Consider the following 15,530-nt stretch of genomic DNA (forward strand, 5'->3'; position numbering starts at 1 on the left):
ACCCAAATTAAAAAAAGGAAAGGCGTGGGGCCCCCAGGCCCTATATACTCAGATCAGGAGTATACAGGCGGTGCAAACAAGATAGGGACTGTGTAGGTTGTTGTGTTAAGTAGAATCTGTTTGTAATTTTGAACTGGTACATTTTTAAAGTGTAGCTCCAGTCCAAAAATCTATTTTTCAGCTTTTTGGAAGACATAGGGAAGGGTTATCACCCCTGTATAATTTTTTTGTCCGTCCGTTTTTTTCATCTCACTTCCTGTTGTCTCCTTCCGTTTGCAAGTAAGAGACGTTTGTAAGTTGGATGTTTGAAAGTAAAGGCCTGCCCTATATGCTCTGCAGAAATGTGGGCCTAAGGTGTTTGTGTTGCCACAACACTGTAAGCCCTCAAAGTGACTCTTGGTGGGCGCTAGGGCGCCCTGCTGTGAACAATTATATCAAGAATTGTAATTACATGCCATTGTTGAACAGTGGTAGAAAAATGTGGCCTTTGGTGGTTGTGGTAGTGGTGCTGGTGCCACAACACTATAAGACCTCACAGTTTCTCTCGGTGGGCACAGGAACGGGCCCTGCTGTGAAATATTATATCAACAATTGTAATTACATGCCCCTGTTAACCAGGGGCTGAAAAATTGGGCCTTAGCCACTGGTGGCGTCACCCAGAACCAAAAATGTTCTTCTAAGCTATCAGCAGGATCATTGAGGAGCAAGAGGATAGCCAGTCAGCATAACAGAACAGTCACTCAGCATCAGCATAGGCAGTCTTGAAGAGATGTGACATTTCAAAAAACATTATTCGGTTGCATCAGCTTCAAGTGCTTGGTAGCTGGTGATGATCCAAGACTGATTCATCTTTATGAAGGTCAGTTGATCAACCGAGTCGGTGGACAAGAGCACCCTGTGATCGGTTACAAAGCCTCCAGCAGCACTGAAGGTGCGTTCCGAAAGAACGCTGGATGCAGGATAGGCCAGTAGCTCAATTGCAAACTGTGCAAGATCTGGCCAGTGAGACCCAGTAAGCCAGAGGATTTTCGGTGGGAAAGATGTCCAAGTCTGAACTTGCTCCTAGGTATTCCTGCACCATATAAATTAGACGCTGGCGATGGTTGCTAGAAGTGATCATACCTTGGGGCTGCGGACTAAAAAATTGTCTGAACGCATCGGTCAGAAGGCCACCTTCTCCACCGCTCCTTCTGTGACTGACCGAAACCTCATCAACACGTTGTCCAGGACCAGGAGTTTGTAACCTCCCAGTCTCTGGGAACGCATTGCACAGACCTTTCTGCAAGGCCTCCCGGAGATGTCTCATCCTCTTCTTCCTTTGCAATGGCAAGATAAGGTCCGCAACCTTACCCTTGTACCGTGGATCAAGGAGAGTGGCCAGCCAGTAATGGTCCCTCTCCTTGATCCAAAGAATATGAGGATCCTTCCGCAGGCTTTTCAGGATCAGGGAGGCCATGCAGCGTAGGTTAGCTGAGGCATTCGGTCCGGAGTCCTCTGGGTCACTAAGGACAACATGATCCACAGCCACCTCCTCCCAGCCACGTACAAGTCCACGGGTTTCTTGGCACTGTAAATCATCCCTAAAAGACTGCTGCTGCTGATGCTTAGTGCCATGCGGACACAATCCTCCTCCTCCTCCTCGTCCTCTTCCTGTGTGATGGGTGGGAGAGCAGGAACACTGTCTTGATAAAGGGGGCCTTGAGAGGCAAGGACGAGCTCCCCTGACCCTGTCCTGGTGCCGTAGTCACATTGATGGTCCTCTGCTGCGTGTGCAGCCGCTGCAGTATGGCCAACGTTGAGTTCTACCTGGTGGGCATGTCACATATAAGGCGGTTCTTGGACAGGTTCAACTCCTTTTGGAGCTTAGCCAGCCGAGCACTGACATTAAATGATTGGCGGAAATGCATAGAGACTTTCCTGGCCTGCCTCAGGATATCCTGTAAGCCCGAGTACCTGCCCAAGAACTGCTGCACCACCAGGTTAAGGACGTGAGCCACATAGGGCACATGGGTCAGTTGTCCCTGTCAGAGGGCGGAGAGGAGGTTGGTGCCATTGTCGCAAACCACCATTGCTGGCTTAAGCTGGCATGGCGTCAACCACCCCTCGGCCTGCCCCTGCAGAGATGACAAAATATCTGCCCAGTTTGTCTCCTGTCCCCCAAACAAACCAGCGCAAGCACGGCATGGCATCTTTTTGCCTGTGTACTTACTTACTTGCGTAGCCCGTTGAACGCCTACGGAGCACCGCTGGTTCCGAGGACAAAGCACTGGAAGAGGCCATGGAGGAAGAAGAAGAGGAGGGGGTGGAGGAGAGAGGTGTGTCACAACCAGTAGTAGCATTTTGGAGGCGTGGTGGCGGAACAACCTCCAACACTACTGCACCTTGTCCTGCATCCTTCCCAGCTGCCAGAAGAGTGACCCAATGGGCCGTGAAAGATAGGTAACTTCCCTGTCCATGCCTGCTGGACCATGAGTCAGCAGTAATATGCACCTTACCACTGACCGCCCTGTCCAGCGAGGCATGGACATTGCCTTCCACATGCCGGTAGAGAGCCAGAATCGCCTTCCGTGAGAAAGAGTGGCGTTTGGGGACCTGCCACTAAAAGGCCGCAATTTAGCCAAGCTAGCATTCAACCACTGGGCATGTGGATGGCTGGGAGTGAACTTCTTTCGACGGTCCAGCAGCTGGGGCAAGGAAATTTGCCTGGTACAATCGGGCGTGGGTGTACTGCTAGCAGAGTGCCCGCAAGTACTTGGCTGTGACACACCTAATTCTACACCTTTATTCCTCTCAGTGCAGGTTTCAGAGAGGACTGAAGGTCTAGTGGGGTTGGAGATCCCAGCTGATAAGGAGCAAAGAGAGGTCTGCTTTGTTCTTTGGTGTGGGTCTTTAAGGTACGCTTGCCAACGAGCTGCATGGCAGGTCAACATATGTCTGGTCAAGCATGTGGTTCCCAAGCGGCTGATGTTTTGGCCACACGAGATACGCTTGAGACATATGTTGGAGCGGTGCGATCTGATGCACTCGTCTCAAAAACGGCCCACACCAAAGAACTTTTGGAATAACGTGCAGAGGCAGCACCCTGTACAGGCAGAGCTCTACAGTGTGATTCAGTTGGTGTGCCGACCTTAAGCTGGCCCCCGGAGGGCATCCTGCCTCATTGGAGATGGGCATCCTCCTCCTCCTCTCTCCTATCAGGCACCCACGTGGAGTCAGTAACCTCATCATCCCCTCCCTCTTCATCACTGGAGCAAACCTGGCAGTATGCTGCAGCTGATAGAACATGACTGCCAGATTGCCGTCCTTCTTGAGCATCCCCTCTCTCTACGCTCACACTACTGCCTTCCTCTAGCTGGGTATCATCATCAGAGCCTTCAAAACGCTGGGCATCCTCCTGGAGCATATACCAAACACTGTGATCAAACAGTTTAGGGGACTCCTCAGGAGGACATGGTGGGTCTAGGAAAGAAGTGACTGATGACATTGAGACGAGGGAAGAAGACATGTTGGCAGCTGCTTTGCTAGTATCCTGAGCCTGGGTGAGAGAGGATGAGGAGGGCTGGTCATCCACTCTACCAAGTCTTCGGCATGATGTGGCTCAACAAGTCCAGCTGCCGAAAATAAGGACAAGCGTGTCCCATGGCCACATGCTGATGACGATGCACAGCATCCACGACCAGCACTGTTGTCCAACAATAAAGGGTACCTTCAGGTGTATACTGTGCTGGAGGCACACAACACCCACTTTAACTGCTGAAGATGCCTGTATTACAGAAACAGAACACCAGCAATAAGGGGTATCTTCAGGTGCATACTGTGCTGGAGGCACACAGCACCCATTTTAATTGCTGCAGATGCCTGTATTACAGAACACCAGTAATAAAGGGTATCTTCAGGTGTATACTGTGCTGGAGGCACACAACACCCACTTTAACTGCTGCAAATGCCTGTATTACAGAAACAGAACACCAGCAATAAAGGGTAGCTTCAGGTGTATATTGTGCTGGAGGCACACAGCACCCATTTTAATTGCTGCAGATGCCTGTATTACAGAACACCAGTAATAAAGGGTATCTTCAGGTGTATACTGTGCTGGAGGCACACAACACCCACTTTAACTGCTGCAGATGCCTGTATTACAGAAACAGAACACCAACAATAAAGGGTATCTTCAGGTGTATACTGTGCTGGAAGCACACAACACCCACTTTAACTGCTGCAGATGCCTGTATTACAGAAACAGAACACCAGTAATAAAGGGTATCTTCAGGTGTATACTGTGCTGGAGGCAAATAACACCCACTTTTACTGCTGTTGATGCCTGTATTACAGAACACCAGTAATAAAGGGTAGCTTCAGGTTTATACTGTGCTGGAGGTACACAACACCCACTGTAACTGCTGCAGATGCCTGTATTACGGAAACAGAACACCAGCAATAAGGGGTATCTTCAGGTGCATACTGTGCTGGAGGCACACAATACCAACTTTAACTGCTGCAGATGCCTGTATTACAGAACACCAGTAATAAGGGGTATATTCAGGTGTATACTGTGCTGGAGGCACACAACACCCACTTTAACTGCTGCAGATGCCTGTATTACAGAACACCAGTAATAAGGGGTATCTTCAGGTGTATACTGTGCTGGAGGCACACAATACCCACTTTAACTGCTGCAGATGCCTGAATTACAGAACACCAGCAATAAGGGGTATCTTCAGGTATATACTGTACTGGAGGCACACAACACCCACTTTATCTGCTGCAGATGCCTGGATTACAGAAACAGAACACCAGCAATAAGGGATATCTTCAGGTGTACACTGTACTGGAGGCAAACAACACCCACTTTAACTGCTGCAGATGCCTGTATTACAGAAACAGAACACCAACAATAAGGGGTATCTTCAGGTGCATACTGTGCTGGAGGCACACAACACCAACTTTAACTGCTGCAGATGCCTGTATTACAGAACACCAGTAATAAAGGGTAGCTTCAGGTGTATACTGTGCTGGAGGCACACAACACCCACTTTAACTGCTGCAGATGCCTGTATTACAGAACACCAGCAATAAGGGGTATCTTCAGGTGTAAACTGTGCTGGAGGCACACAACACCCACTTTATCTGCTGCAGATGCCTGGATTACAGAAACAGAACACCAACAATAAAGGGTATCTTCAGGTGTATACTGTGCTGGAGGCACACAACACCCACTTTAACTGCTGCAGATGCCTGTATTACAGAAACAGAACACCAGCAATAAGGGGGTATCTTCAGGTATATACTGTTCTGGAGACACACAACACCCACTTTACCTGCTGCAGATGCCTGGATTACAGAAACAGAACACCAGCAATAAAGGGTAGCTTCAGGTGTATACTGTGCTGGAGGCACACAACACCCACTTTAACAGCGCTAGGTTTTCAAGCCACAAAGACACTGTCCCTGCATATCCTTCTCTTTCCCTGACCGCAGCAACACACTACACAAGGCTGCCGCGCTGGCGGCCTTATATAGTGTGGGGCATGTACTTAACCCCCCTGAGCTATAATTGGCCACAGGTATCCTGCCTGTGGCCAATTATGGCTCTCCTCACTGCCGGCGCTGTGATTGGCCAAGCATGCAGGGTCACAGTGCATGCTTGGCTAATCATGAGCCAGCAATGCACTGCGATGGCGCAGAGCATTGTGGGCCGTGAGCGCCACATGAATATGGCGCGAACGGCCCACAGAGTTCTGGCTTCGCCGAACGGGCAAACAGCCAGTGTTCGAGTCGAATGTGCGTTCGACTCGAACACTGAGCCCATCCCTAATCACTAATTAGGGGGTTTAGGAGAAAATCTTTAATACATTTTTTTTTTATTCTCATATTACAGGTTAGCTAGGATCATATCACAGAACGCAGATGATATGAACTAACATAGCGGCTGTAATGTAACTTTTACAAAGACGCACTGATCAATCCCAGCAACTGACTACTGCAGTTATTATTATTGCAGGGGCTGCTCTGGTTCACTAACAAGGACTTCAAATTAACAGCAGATTTTGTCAGGGATGTATGCAGGAGCATGCACAGGACATTTATATATAATATATAAGGTCCTAAAGGGTTTACAAATCAGTTGAGGCCTTGTATATCATTTTTTTGTGTGCAGTCCATCCTTGCTGCAGTTTCCTTGCATTTCATTCCTGGGCTGAACTGTGCAGATGGCCAATATAGATTTTTAGGTGCAATGAACTGTAAGAATTAGCAGTTTTTCAGATCAGAAAGCAAATAATCAGCAGCAACATAGAGAATGTATGATGTCCAATAAATGCAGTACTTACATTTCATTCTTTAACCGATGCCAGTTCTCTTTAAGGAACTCCCAGGCTATGTGCCTTCCTATATCATTCTTAAACATATCCATGAATGTGTCCATTAAACTATGAGCGCCATCAAGAATGACAATATCCAAATAACTGCAACAACACATTCAAACTGGTTAATTTTCAAAATAATTTTCTAGTTACTGGGAACTATTAAGTTATTTTCTATTTAATTTTTATTTATCCATCTAATTTTCTGTAATTTGTATGTAATAAAGTTACACCACATTCTTGGAACATGTTTTTCCCTCTCTCCCCCTACCCCTCTTTCCCGCCACCATCAACATGCTAATCATATTTTACATAAACTTCTGCATTTTCATTACTTCTCATTTTAGACCCAGTGGTGTCATCGTTAGGTCTCTGCTCTTCTCTATGGAATACAGGCAGATCATGGCTGGTAGGAGGGTCCAGAGGGGTGCTGTATATAGCTTCCCAAAAACACCTCAGCACCCTGCTGCTCCTCTCAAGAACACAAACAGTGGGCAACCTGGTCTCCAAAATTCATCCAACCTGTGAACTATAGTCCTATGAATGCAATGGAGTAAAAATGATGATGAATTGCCATACAGAAAAATAGCAAACTGCAAGATGCATTCCCTGTTAAAGCGAATCAGATACTCACCTGTCCCATGGTCCAGCGATGCGGGCGTATGAAGACCCAATCATCTCCCCTTCCTCTTCATGGTTCCGGAATTTTTACTGTGGGTGCCCGGTTGTGGATTCACATGCACTGCACATGCGCGAGCCAAGCTGCACACTGTGAATGGCCGGGACCTCTGACGTCTCCCAGAAGATTGCAGGGAGAGAGGGGGGAGAGTTGAACTCCCTCCCAGGCCCTGAGGAGCCCCAGGTGGAAGTGGGAGCTGGATGACGCTAAAAATAGGGTATCTGCTCCCCTCAAAATAATGACTTGCCAAATGTGGCATGTCAGGGGGTCGCTGTCACTTAAAGCAGAAATTCCATTTTTGGGTGGAACTCTGATTTAAGACAGATAATCCCATTATTCTCTCAATTCCCTTTCACCACCTTGCTGCATGCAATGTACTGTATTTTACTGGTTTAGCTTGGATGGAGAATGGTGATAAAGGTCATTTGGGGAAGCCTGTAATGCCTCTCACAGGCACTACTAAAAGAAGTGTTAAACCCAAAAACAAAAATGTAATATTGCCAGCTTACTTATCCTTAAATGTGGTGGTTTCATTCGTTTTTCTTTTTTGTAGACTTTTTATCCTTTACTTTGACCTGGGGATCTTACCTTTAAAACATTTCCTGTTTTAGGATAGCAGCACTATGGATGGAGGAGCAACAGAAACACCTTTGGACAGCAGCATTGTCAGACGGGGGAGGTTAGTGATAAAGTAGCAGGACTTTACTAACAAATTAAAGCTGATCTACAGCCAATACTTTTTAGGCTGTTACAAAAACTGTTTTTTTTCCCATTTGGGTGAAAGTTTTACATGAATTCATTAAAGCTAACCATTGTAAGCAGCCCTGTCAGTATTAAAGTGTTACTAAGCCCACAGTAAAATCAAGTTGTATATGCAGGAAAGCATGCTTGTTGAACTCACTAAGGGGTTAATCCTCTGCATTGTGTAAAAAGGCTGTTTGATCCTGTCTTCTCTGATCCTCCCCTTCTTTGACTGTCCCCAATCCATCTCCTGATAGTACAGAGCTTTAGGGGCACTCTGTATATGCTCAGTTTGGTGTGTATTGCTAGAGAATTTTTTTTTGGAGGGTACATATGATCAGCGCAGGGCCTATCATTTTAAAGCCATTGTTTCAAATTTTTAGGGACTCGTTAATGAATGGAATAGTACCACTAGATTGGCATAAGGCCAATGTGATGCCCATATTTAAAAAGGGATCACAGTATTTACCAAGTAACTTTAGACCTGTTAGTTTAACTTCTATAGTCGGGAAGATACTGGAGAGTTTAATAAAAGACCATATAGACATGTTCTTGCTGGAAAACAATATTTTAAGAAACAGACAGCATGGCTTCATGAAAGACAGAAGTTGTCAAACAAATCTGATTTCTTTTTATGAGGAGGTAAGTAAAACATGGACAGAGGGGTGGCAGTGGACATGGTATACTTGGATCACTAGGTTCAGTGCTGGGACCCTTATTTTTTAATACCTTTTTAAATGATATTGGGTCTGGGATTAAAAGTAACATTTCTGTCTTCGCAGATGACACCAAGCTATGTAGTAGAATAATGTCCTTACACGATGTCTCCAATTTACAAGCCGACCTCAATGCACTGTCTAATTGGACGACTATGTGGCAGTTGAGGTTTAATGTTGATAAATGTAAAGTTATGCACTTGGGGGCTAAGAATATGCATGCATCATACTAGAGGGAGTGCAACTGGGGGAATCAATGTTGGAGAAGGATCTGAGGGTTTTGGTAGATCATAAGCTCAATAATAGCATGCAATGCCAAGCTGCAGTTTCCAAAGCGAGCAAAGTCCTTTCTTGTAATAAGAGAGGTATGGACAGAGAGAGAGAGATATCCTTTAGCCCCTGTACAAAGACTTAGTAAGACCTCATCTGGAATATGCAGTTCAGTTTTTGGCACCAGTTCTCAAAAAGGATATCGGGGAACTGGAGAAAGTGAAGAGAAGGGTAACCAAACTGAAAAGAGGCATGGAGGAGCTCAGCTATGGAGGGAAGATTAGAGGAACTGAATGTATTCTCTCTTGAGAATAGGAGATAAAGGGGGGGGGGGGGATATGATCAATATGTATAAATACATAAGGTGTCCATATAGTGAACTTGGTGTTGAGTTATTTACTTTAAGGTTATCAGAGAACAAGGGGGCACTCTTTACGTCTAGAGGAAAAAACATTTCATCTCCAAATAAGGAATGGTTTTACAGTAAGAGTAAGAGCTGTGAAAATGTGGAATAGACTCCCTCCAGAGGTGTTTACGGTAAGCTCAGTAGATTGCTTTAAAAACTGCCTGCATTCTTTCCTAAATGTACATAATATAACTGAGTACTAACATTTATAGGTAAAGTTGAACCGGGGAAAGTCTGATTGGCTCTTGGGGGATCAGGAAGGAATTTTTCCCCTGCTGGAGCAAATTGGAGCATGCTTTGCTGGGGTTTTTCGCCTTCCTCTGGATCAACTGTGGTGTGTATGGAATTGTATTTTTATTTTTTTTGGTTGAACTAGATTAGGGGTAGGCAACCTTTTGAGCACAGTGTGCCGAAAAATGTTTTCAAAGAAATTCAGCATGCCGTAAATGCTGTAAACGACCACTTCACGAAAAATGACGTATCCGTCTGTACATAACCCTGGTATTTTTGGGAACGCCATGCATTTCTCTTTAAGATAAAAGTGGTCTCCATGGCGGATTCACCGCAAGATCACTTTTATCAGCGGCAGGAGAGGTGCCCACCCCCCTCTCACAGTGCTCAGGTTGTCTCCACCACTTACCGGACCAGCCAGTAGCGGAAGAGATGATCGCGTCCTCTCCCGTGGATGCCTGGCTGCCGACCGAGGGGAGGATGGCCCCTGCTCGGCTCCATGACATGGGAGGGCGGAAGTGACATCATATGTCACTTCCGCCCATAGCTCTTAAAGGAGAATTTTTTTTTCCTTAAATTATTTTATTTTTATTTTTTTATTGCATTTTAGTGTAAATATGAGATCTGAGGTCTTTTTGACCCCAGATCTCATATTTAAGAGGTCCTCTCATGCTTTTTTTCTATTACAAAGGGATGTTTACATTCCTTGTAATAGGAACACAAGGGACCCAAATCCAGTTCTCTCACACCTCAGATCAGCCCAGATTTATACATCTTCACACCTCAGATCACTGTTCCCCCTGCACATCTGCCCCACCATTGTGCTACCTTGCACATCTGCTCCACCACTGTGCTACCCTGCACATCTGCCCCACTACTGTGCTAGCCTGCACATCTGCCCCACTACTGTGCTAGCCTGCACATCTGCCCCACCGCTGTGCTAACCTGCATATCTGCCCCACCACTGAAACTTCTTGTACATCTGCCCCACCACTGTACCACCCTGCTCTTCTATCCGACCACTGTAACCCCCCTGCTCATCTGCCCCACTAATGTTCCTCCTTTCTCATCTGGCCCACCACTGTACCTCCCTGTACATCTGCTTCACAGCTGTACCCCCATGCTCGTCTTACCGCTGAACCATCTTCTCATCTGTCCTAACACTGAACTTATCTGCTCATCTGCCCCACCACTGTACCTCCTGCACATCTGTTCCCCCTGCTCTTCCGTCCCACGTCTGAACCCCTTCCGCTCACTTTCCCCCACCACTGCACCCTCTTCTCATCTTTGATATGTGTGATATGCAGAGTGGTGAAAGAAAGCAGAGATGAGACCCATCTACCTGTCCTGGCACATTCATCCTGCTGATTCACCTCTCGTATCCAGCCCACGTGCTTGTATGTGATGTATGTGATGTCACATACAAGCATCTGGAATGGATGCACAATGATGAGCTCAGGTCAGGGGTATTTTCTGAAAGCAGTGGGCCTGTGTGCAGAATCATAAGTTGGGCCTCCGCAGCTGACAAAAAGTGTGGCACTTTGCACGATAGCAAAACTTGAGTGAGATTTTCATTGCGCTGAATACTGTCTGTGGCATAAAAGGACACAGAGTGCAGGGGTTCAGTAGTAAGTATTAAGGTTCAGAAATAATTTCAACAAAGTTTCCAGAAGCTCAACAGTATTTCCACAAACTGTCGTCTGATTGTGGTTTTCTCAATCATAGTGAAATCCCTTCTTTCTGAGATTCGTAGTGGCAACCAAATGAGTCATCTTCCTCCAGATGGTGGGTGGGGCTAGCAGGACTGTGATTGGCTTTAGCAGTGGTCAATAATAGTCCTCCTCCTCCTGGAAACAGGGACCGCCCCTTAGCAGAACTGCACCCAATCTCTTCCCCATCACAAAAGCTGGCGATCGCAGCTACAGCAAAAGTTAGAGAACCAAACAATGTTTTCAATCTTTTACAATGTGGGGGCACAGTGCCTCCCCCTCAGTGCAGGTGCGGTGTGGGGAAATCTGAAATTGGAATGCATTAGTGTCTCACTGACACTTACCCGCGCTGCTCTGCTGATGTGCAGGAAGTCGAGTGCCGACAAAAGAGGCTTTGTGTGCCGCTTGCAGCACCAGTGCCGTGGGTTGCCTACCGCTGAACTAGATGGACTTGTGTCTTTTTTCAACATGACTATGTAACTATCGGCACTGTCCAGACAGAAGGTCAGGGGTCATGCAGCCTCAAAAGACAGTCAGAGGAGAATGAAAACTCCTCCTATATTGATAGAACGCTATATACTGCTACTGGGAAAAGGTATTTAGCCATTTATATTTACTAAAATGATTGCAATTCCATGTTCTGTGTACTGTGGCGGACCAGATATAGTGAATGCAGGGTCCTGGGTTTAGTAACACTTTAAATAGTTTATCAGAACCCTCTAACTTCCACTTTTACTGGACAGCATGGTCTGTTACTAGAAGTTGAAAATAACAGACTTGCTGGCAGAATCACCAAGTGAAAATAATGGAAATAAGCCTGAAACAAGCGAATAATGCAGCCACCACATCTAAGAATATGTAATCTGTAATATAATGGATTTTTATTTTGGGGTTTAATGTCGCTTTAACTCATTGCAACCCTCTGCACATTTTCCCAAGTATAATTGTAGATGGAGCTTTGAGTTATTGTTAAACAACTGTACTAAGCATTTTCTCTCTGTTTGAGAAACAATAGCAAGGCCACAATAGATGCATGCAAGGAACACCCAAACTGTACATTTATGGCGTTCAACCATCTGTATTCCCAAAACATCAGTAAAAAATAAACATTTATGCATTGTGTAGACTGAAACACCATAGCCATGCCTGGATAAAAATACAGAAGACCTTGGCTACCAGGCTGGGTCTTCTATGTTATAAAAAAAAAAACACTCTGCACATAGATATTCCTATGGTATAAGATATAGGTTGTATTGAGTGTTGATGTACTGCTTACCGATACAGCAGCCATGGCTCCTTGGTACAACTCAAGCTATGTTTCAGGTAACTGTAATCCCAGATATCTGAAAGGTCTGATTTGTTGTATACATTCCAGGCATGATCCCATTCCTTTTCTCCACCCACTGCGATACCATAGCAGTAAACTGTTCCTTTAATGGACTGTGGTATCCTGCAGGATTAGATACCATGGATAAAATGTCACCATGTTACTATCAGAAGCGATCACACTATTTTACTAAGGTAGTACAAGATACAGTGGTAAACACAGGGTAGTAATCAATGTGAGCCTATTATTTTCGATGAATTAAGTAAATCAGTAAAAAATAAACTTCACCCCATAGCAGTTAAGCACCGTCATACTTTCATTCTCCAAATATCGTTTTCCAGTGCTGGCTGCTATGGACAACATCACTGTAATTTCAGAGTCTGGCACATTGACATACTATTGAGCACTATAACCACAAAATCTCTGACCTTCAGGTATAAGTGGAGATAAAAATGTTTCCTTTATAATCAAACTTAAAGATTTTAACTTAACAAGTGTCAGAAAAAGATTTAGGCCCCTTTCACACGGGGCGGATCAGTAATGATCCCCCCCGTGATGATCCGCTCGCTCAGCGGGGATCGCTCCGTTGTCCCCGCTGAGCCGGCGGCGGACAGGGCGGTCTCCGCACACTGTGCAGGGACTGCCCCGTCAGCTCTCTCCGCTCTCCTCTATGGGGATCGGATGAGCACGGACCGTCTGTCCATGTTCATCCGATCCGCTCTGCAGACGGATAGAAAAATAGGATTTTCCTCCGTCTGCAGAATCGGACAGTAGCGGAGGCGGACAATAGCGGGTGTCTGCGGATGTTCATCCGCAGACACCCGCTATCCCATAGGGATGCATGTATGCCCGTATTTCATCCGCAAACGGATGGATGAAATACGGACATACTGTCCGCATGTGTGAAAGGAGCCTTAGACGTTAGGTGGTTAAGTTTCTTGGATTTACATGTTGTTAAAAACTTGGCAGACTAAACTAAGAGTTAGTTGCAATGTTTCATGTTAAAAATTTCTGCTGCCCAGATGTTTTCTTTTGACAGCTGAGTGAGCAGATCTCTCCACTTGTTATATGAAAGAATTGGCAAACTCTGCAATAAAGATTGTCAGGGGGGTTGAATCGAGATCATGATTTTTTAACGATTAATTGTGCAGCTCTAGTTAGCAGCTACAAATACTGCAGCTGATGACTTTTAAAATATGGACACTTACCTGTTCAGGGCGCCCGTGATGTCAGCACTTGAAGCCGATCTGTCCCTCGGCTCTTGGGTGGAGGTGCCGCCATCTTCAGTAAGGGAATCAGGAGGTGAAGCCTTGCGACTTCACAGCCTGGTTCCCTACTGTGTGTGCGCGTGTCCCACTGGTCCCTGCTATCTTCCGGGACCTGTGTGTCTCCCAGAAGATGGGGGGAGGCGGATGGAGGAGGCACCGGTCATGGCGTAGATATCCACAGATACTGCGGCTATCTATGCCTGGAAGTGGGAGCAAATACCTGGATTAGACAGGTATCTGCTCCTCCCTGAAAGGTGCCAAATGTGACACTGGAGGGGGGGAGGATTCCGAAAAGCGGAAGTTCCATATTTGGGTGGAACTCCGATTTAATTCAAATTTCCAGATTACAAGTCAGCATGTAATAGACAATGAATGAATGGGATCTGTCTCTGTCCGCAGCAGTCAGCCTTAGGGTCCACAACCTTGCGGTGCACTCCTGATCCCTACGGTGTGCATCTGTCACCTCGCCTCAAGGTGACCTGACATCGTCATTTGCTTATGCAGCTGGAAATGTGTGCAGATAGCCTATATAAATCTATGGGAACACAGAACCTGTACCAACATCTCTCACCTGTCTCCACACTCCTGTCAAATTAAGATTATCAGCTTTGTCCATACAGCCGCTACACCCTCAGAGTTACATAGGCTGCCTACACACACCTCCAGCCACATAAACAAATGACCACTTCATGCTGTATGGGCCACAGACCTGTGTAAATGAGGCCAAATTGATATATACAGTGGTGTGAAAAAGTGTTTGCCCCCTTCCTCATTTCCTGTTCCTTTGCATGTTTGTCACACTTAAGTGTTTCGGAACATCAAACCAATTTAAACAATAGTCAAGGACAACACAAGTAAACACAAAATGCAATTTGTAAATTAAGGTGTTTATTATTAAAGGTGAAAAAAAATCCAAACCATCATGGCCATGTGTGAAAAAGTGATTGCCCCCCTTGTTAAAACATACTATAACTGTGGTTGTCCACACCTGAGTTCAATTTCTCTAGCCACACCCAGGCCTGATTATTGCCACACCTGTTCACAATTAAGGCATCACTTAAATAGGAGCTGCTTGACACAGTAAGGTCCACCAGAAGATCCTTAAAAGCTACACATCATGCCGAGACCCAAAGAAATTCAGGAACAATTGAGAAAGAAAGTAATTGAGATCTATCAGTCTGGAAAGGGTTATAAAGCCATTTCCAAAGCTTTGGGAATCCAGCGAACCACAGTGAGAGCCATTATCCACAAATGGCGAAGACATGGAACAGTGGTGAACCTTCCCAGGAGTGGCCGGCCGCCCAAAATTACCCCAAGAGCGCAGCGACGACTCATCCAAGAGGTCACAAAAGACCCCACAACAACGTCCAAGGAACTGCAGGCCTCACTTGCCTCAGTTAAGGTCAGCGTTCATGCCTCCACCATCAGGAAAAGACTGGGCAAAAATGGCCTGCATGGCAGAATTCCAAGGAGAAAACCACTGCTGAGCAAAAAGAACATCAAAGCTCGTCTCAATTTCTCCACAACACATCTTGATGATCCCCAAGACTTTTGGGACAACATTCTGTGGACCGATGAGACAAAAGTGGAACTCTTTGGAAGGTGTGTGTCCAAGTATATCTGGCGTAGAAGGAACACTGCATTTCATAAAAAGAACATTATACCAACAGTAAAATATGGTGGTGGTAGTGTGATGGTCTGGGGCTGTTTTGCTGCTTCAGGACCTGGAAGACTTGCCGTGATAAAAGGAACTATGAATTCTGCTGTCTACCAAGAGATCCTGAAGGAGAATGTCCGACCATCTGTCCGTGTACTCAAGCT

General features: G+C 45.9%; 1 protein-coding gene across 2 annotated transcripts in view; it reads right to left on the reverse strand.

Annotated features, from left to right (window-relative positions):
- LVRN (laeverin) overlaps nucleotides 1-15,530 on the reverse strand; it is a 231,051-nt gene that overhangs the window by 19,712 nt on the left and 195,809 nt on the right. For both annotated transcript variants that reach the window (XM_077462242.1, XM_077462241.1), the window contains exons 17-18: nucleotides 12,391-12,564; nucleotides 6,330-6,464 (exon numbers count right to left, since the gene is read on the reverse strand). In XM_077462242.1, coding sequence (XP_077318368.1) covers nucleotides 6,330-6,464; nucleotides 12,391-12,564 — 309 coding nt within the window. The remainder of the gene's footprint in view (nucleotides 1-6,329; nucleotides 6,465-12,390; nucleotides 12,565-15,530) is intronic.

The sequence above is a fragment of the Lithobates pipiens genome, unplaced genomic scaffold, assembly GCF_037356315.1.
Source record: "Lithobates pipiens isolate NorthernLeopardFrog02 unplaced genomic scaffold, aLitPip1_a1.2 Scaffold_3, whole genome shotgun sequence".
Lineage (NCBI taxonomy): Eukaryota > Metazoa > Chordata > Amphibia > Anura > Ranidae > Lithobates > Lithobates pipiens.